This window comes from Limulus polyphemus, unplaced genomic scaffold (assembly GCF_000517525.1).
Source record: "Limulus polyphemus unplaced genomic scaffold, Limulus_polyphemus-2.1.2 Scaffold728, whole genome shotgun sequence".
Taxonomy (NCBI): domain Eukaryota; kingdom Metazoa; phylum Arthropoda; class Merostomata; order Xiphosura; family Limulidae; genus Limulus; species Limulus polyphemus.
In genome coordinates this window covers 136,607-140,306 of record NW_013666338.1, presented here as the reverse complement: position 1 = coordinate 140,306, position 3,700 = coordinate 136,607, and the positions used below count along the sequence as shown (strand labels likewise).

At 31.8% G+C, this 3,700-nt stretch overlaps 1 protein-coding gene across 6 annotated transcripts in view; it reads left to right on the top strand.

Annotated features, from left to right (window-relative positions):
• Nucleotides 1-3,117, top strand: part of LOC106460205 (gastrula zinc finger protein XlCGF26.1-like) — a 57,951-nt gene extending 54,834 nt beyond the window's left edge. For all 6 annotated transcript variants that reach the window (XM_022386869.1, XM_013919888.2, XM_022386866.1 and 3 more), the window contains one exon: nt 635-3,117. In XM_022386869.1, the coding sequence (XP_022242577.1) occupies nt 635-2,019 (1,385 nt within the window). In that variant the 3' untranslated portion in view covers nt 2,020-3,117. The remainder of the gene's footprint in view (nt 1-634) is intronic.
• The last annotated feature ends 583 nt before the right edge of the window (nt 3,118-3,700 follow it).

Sequence of the window (3,700 nt, the reverse complement as noted above, 5' to 3'; positions counted from 1 at the left end):
TAGTGTCAGTAGAGTAACCAATTGTAAGAAATGTAGTGGTGTCAATAGAGTAATCAACATAAGAAATGTAGTGTCAGTAGAGGATCTATGTAAGAAACAACACCTATAGGGTAACCAATGTAAGAAATATTGTGGTTGTAGAGGAATCTACATCAGAAATGCAGTGTCTGCAGAATAAGCAACATAATAGATCTAGTATCTGTAGAGGGAGCCACATAAATGCAATGTTTGTTGAGTAAGCTCTGTAAGAAGTAGTGTTTTTAGAATAACCTATGTAAGAAACATAGCATCAGTAGAGTAACCAATATAAGAAATGTCATGTGCCTAGTTCATTAAATTTGAGTTTTCCTCTCTTCATATTTATTATAGTTCAACATATTGGTATATGTAAAATGATTATTCTCATCACAACTGTGTGTATTTATTTAAAACAAGACAATTAAAAATCAAAGAAGCATTTCAAAGGAAAAAAATGTGTTTGGTCTCTTAAATCTTGTTCGCTCCTTGTATTTTTAATATTTTGAAAACAAGCATATTAATTATATTCGTATATTCTAATTTTTTTATGCATGAAGTCATATTAAATAAATATTTTTATTTATTACATTTGTTGCATGTTTATTTTGATTTTTAGATACGAAGACAAAGGAGAACAACTTTTGTGAAAATCAGTTTCCTCGTAATGTCTTAGAACAAGAAGATCCATCTACAAAAACAAAGCCAAGCAAATCTCAGAAACAGGACAATAGTAAGGGGGGGAAAACTTTTAAAAAAGGAAATAATATAAAAGAATATAATATACCCTATATAGATGTTGATCAACTTTACAGTTGTGTAATATGTGGTGAGGGTTTTGTAACAAATTATGAGCTAATAATGCATCAGAGTGTACACCCTGAGGAGAAAGCACACAATTGTACTGTGTGTGGGAAAAACTTCAAAAAAAAGAGTGAACTAAATATGCATCAGAGGATACACTCTGGAGAAAAACCATACAGTTGTACAGTGTGTGGTAAGCAATTTAAAAGAAACAGTCATCTGAAAGAACATCATAGGATACATGGTGGGGAAAAAAAACACACTTGTATTGTATGTAGTAAAAAATTTGTCAGCAAAAGCAGCCTAAAATGTCATGAAAAGATACACACTATGGAGAAACCACACAGTTGTGTTGTATGTGGAAAGAAATTTATTAGTAGAAGTTACCTAAAGAGTCATGAGAAGATACATGCTTGGGAGAAGCCATTCAGTTGTGTTGTATGTGGAAAACATTTTGTCAGTAATAGATACCTAAAGAGGCATGAGAAAATACACTGTGAGCAGAGACCATACAGTTGTGTTGTATGTGGAAAACAGTTTGGAACAAAAAGTAATCTTGAAATACATGAGAGGGTACACACTGGAGAGAAACCATACAGTTGTAATGTATGTGGTAAAAAATTTTTATGTGATAGATACCTAAAGAGTCATGAAAAGATACACACTGGGGAAAAACCATACAGTTGTGTTGTATGTGGAAAACAATTTGTCAGTAATAGTTACAGAAAGGTTCATGAGAAGATGCACACTGGGGAGAAACCACATAGTTGTGTTGTATGTGGAAAACAATTTGGAACAAAATGTAAACTTAAGATACATGAAAGGATACACACTGGGGAGAAACCATACAGCTGTGTTGTATGTGGTAAAAAGTTTTTATTTAATAAATACCTAAAGAGTCATGAGAAGATGCACACTGGGGAGAAACCATACAATTGTGTTGTGTGTGGAAAACAGTTTGTCAGTAATAGTTACATAAAGATTCACGAGAAGATACACACTGGAGATAGACCATACAGTTGTGTAATATGTGGAAAACAGTTTGGAACAAAAAGCAAATTTGAAATACATGAAAGAGTACATACTGGGGAGAAACCATACAGTTGTAATGTATGTGGCAAAAATTTTATATGTAGTAGATACCTAAAGACTCATGAGAAGAGAAGGTGTACACTGGAGAGAAACCATACTGTTGTGTAGTACATAGAAAACAGTTTGGAGGAAAGAGTAACCTAAAAATATACCAGAGAATACACAGTGTGGGTAAAATATCATAAAGCTGTGGTATCTGTGGAAAATAAATCTTGATCTGTGAACACACTGGGAAGAATGTTTAAAAATGTGCACTGTGTGACAAAGATCCTTTACTAAGTATTTTCCAAATTAGCATCAGAGGATACAGTATCAGTAACCTCTGATGGAAGCAACCTACCAACATAGATTAATATTCTCAACAGTATATCCAGTATTCTGTTGTAAGGAAAAACTACAGCTCTGTAGTGTATGGTAGAAACATTATTAGTAATAGTTACCTTCAGCCAAATACGAGTACATGTTACTTTACTGTTATTTTATATTATCCTAACTGCTTGTTTTAATTGTCCAGCTACTGCAATATATTAATATTAACATTAACAGCACAAAAGTTTCTCATTAACTTTTGTTTTGTAGCCTGTTCAGTTGAATGAGCACCTACTGTTGTGTCAGTGAACTTCAAGATTAAAAGTGTATTAGATTCCTAGTGACTTATGGTTAACTTTTTACTATGTTTCACTGTGTAGTTTACACACTGGGAAAATCATCTTGTGACTGTGACATTTTCATGCCAGTTAGTTATGAAGTAACTTTAACTTGAATACCACAAATTAACTTCAACATTGTTTACTCTGTTTAACTATGACATATAACTTTAATCAGAAATTATGTTTCAAGTTATAATGTAGTAATAGCAATCACATGAACTAGTTATATCTTGACATAATAACCATTCAGTTGTGTAACTGGTCCTATTACAGAACTCCAGGCTTTGGCATATTGTTCAGCATCACCTTTTATTGTCATTAATGCCTGAATGTTCCTTCACTGAATTAAAGAATACTATCAATGTTTGTTTATCATCTCTTTGCTATAAGGATCTTCTCTTCTATGATTGTCAACCACCATGGTTTTTTAACTGAAAATCATATTGATTTGACCCATGTATTGAGTCTAAACTTACTGTTTGAGTTTTGACAAACTTTATCCTTCTTACACTGTATATTTATCATAATGGCAAGAATAAAATCATCCTACAAGTTATCAAATTCATAATCTTACATCAAATGTAAAAAAAAAAAAAGTTGCTGTGTTTAGTGCACTTTTTCGACACAATATATTACACTGATTGAATCATCACGATGTAATTGTAAACGATGTTGCAATGTTGTGGAGATCTTTGGTTGTTGTTAAGTACTTCCTCATTAAAGAAACTTGAAATTCATTATAGCTTGAACCTTAAACAAATTGCAGTATTATTGAAAGTTGGTGCAATGTGCCTGTATGAATGTTAACATATCAAAAGTCCTAGAAGTGAAATATTCCCATTTCTGGGAGGAATGTTGAATTTTTTCAAAAAAAAATCCAAAAAACAGAAATTCTTTGTAACTTCACTATTAATAGTAAAATTCAAGCAAAATAAAGTTTATAGTAATTGATAAAGTATGTTTTATAGCATATTAGGAATGCATTAAAGTGCAATATGGTAAACATTTTAACTTTTGTTTTTACAATAATCATGTAAATAAAAAAAAATTCATTAAACCTGCAGAACTGGAGGCCTTACCCGGGACATAATGCAACAGGAAAGAATGGTTGCGGACTATCGATTTATAAGTATATTTTA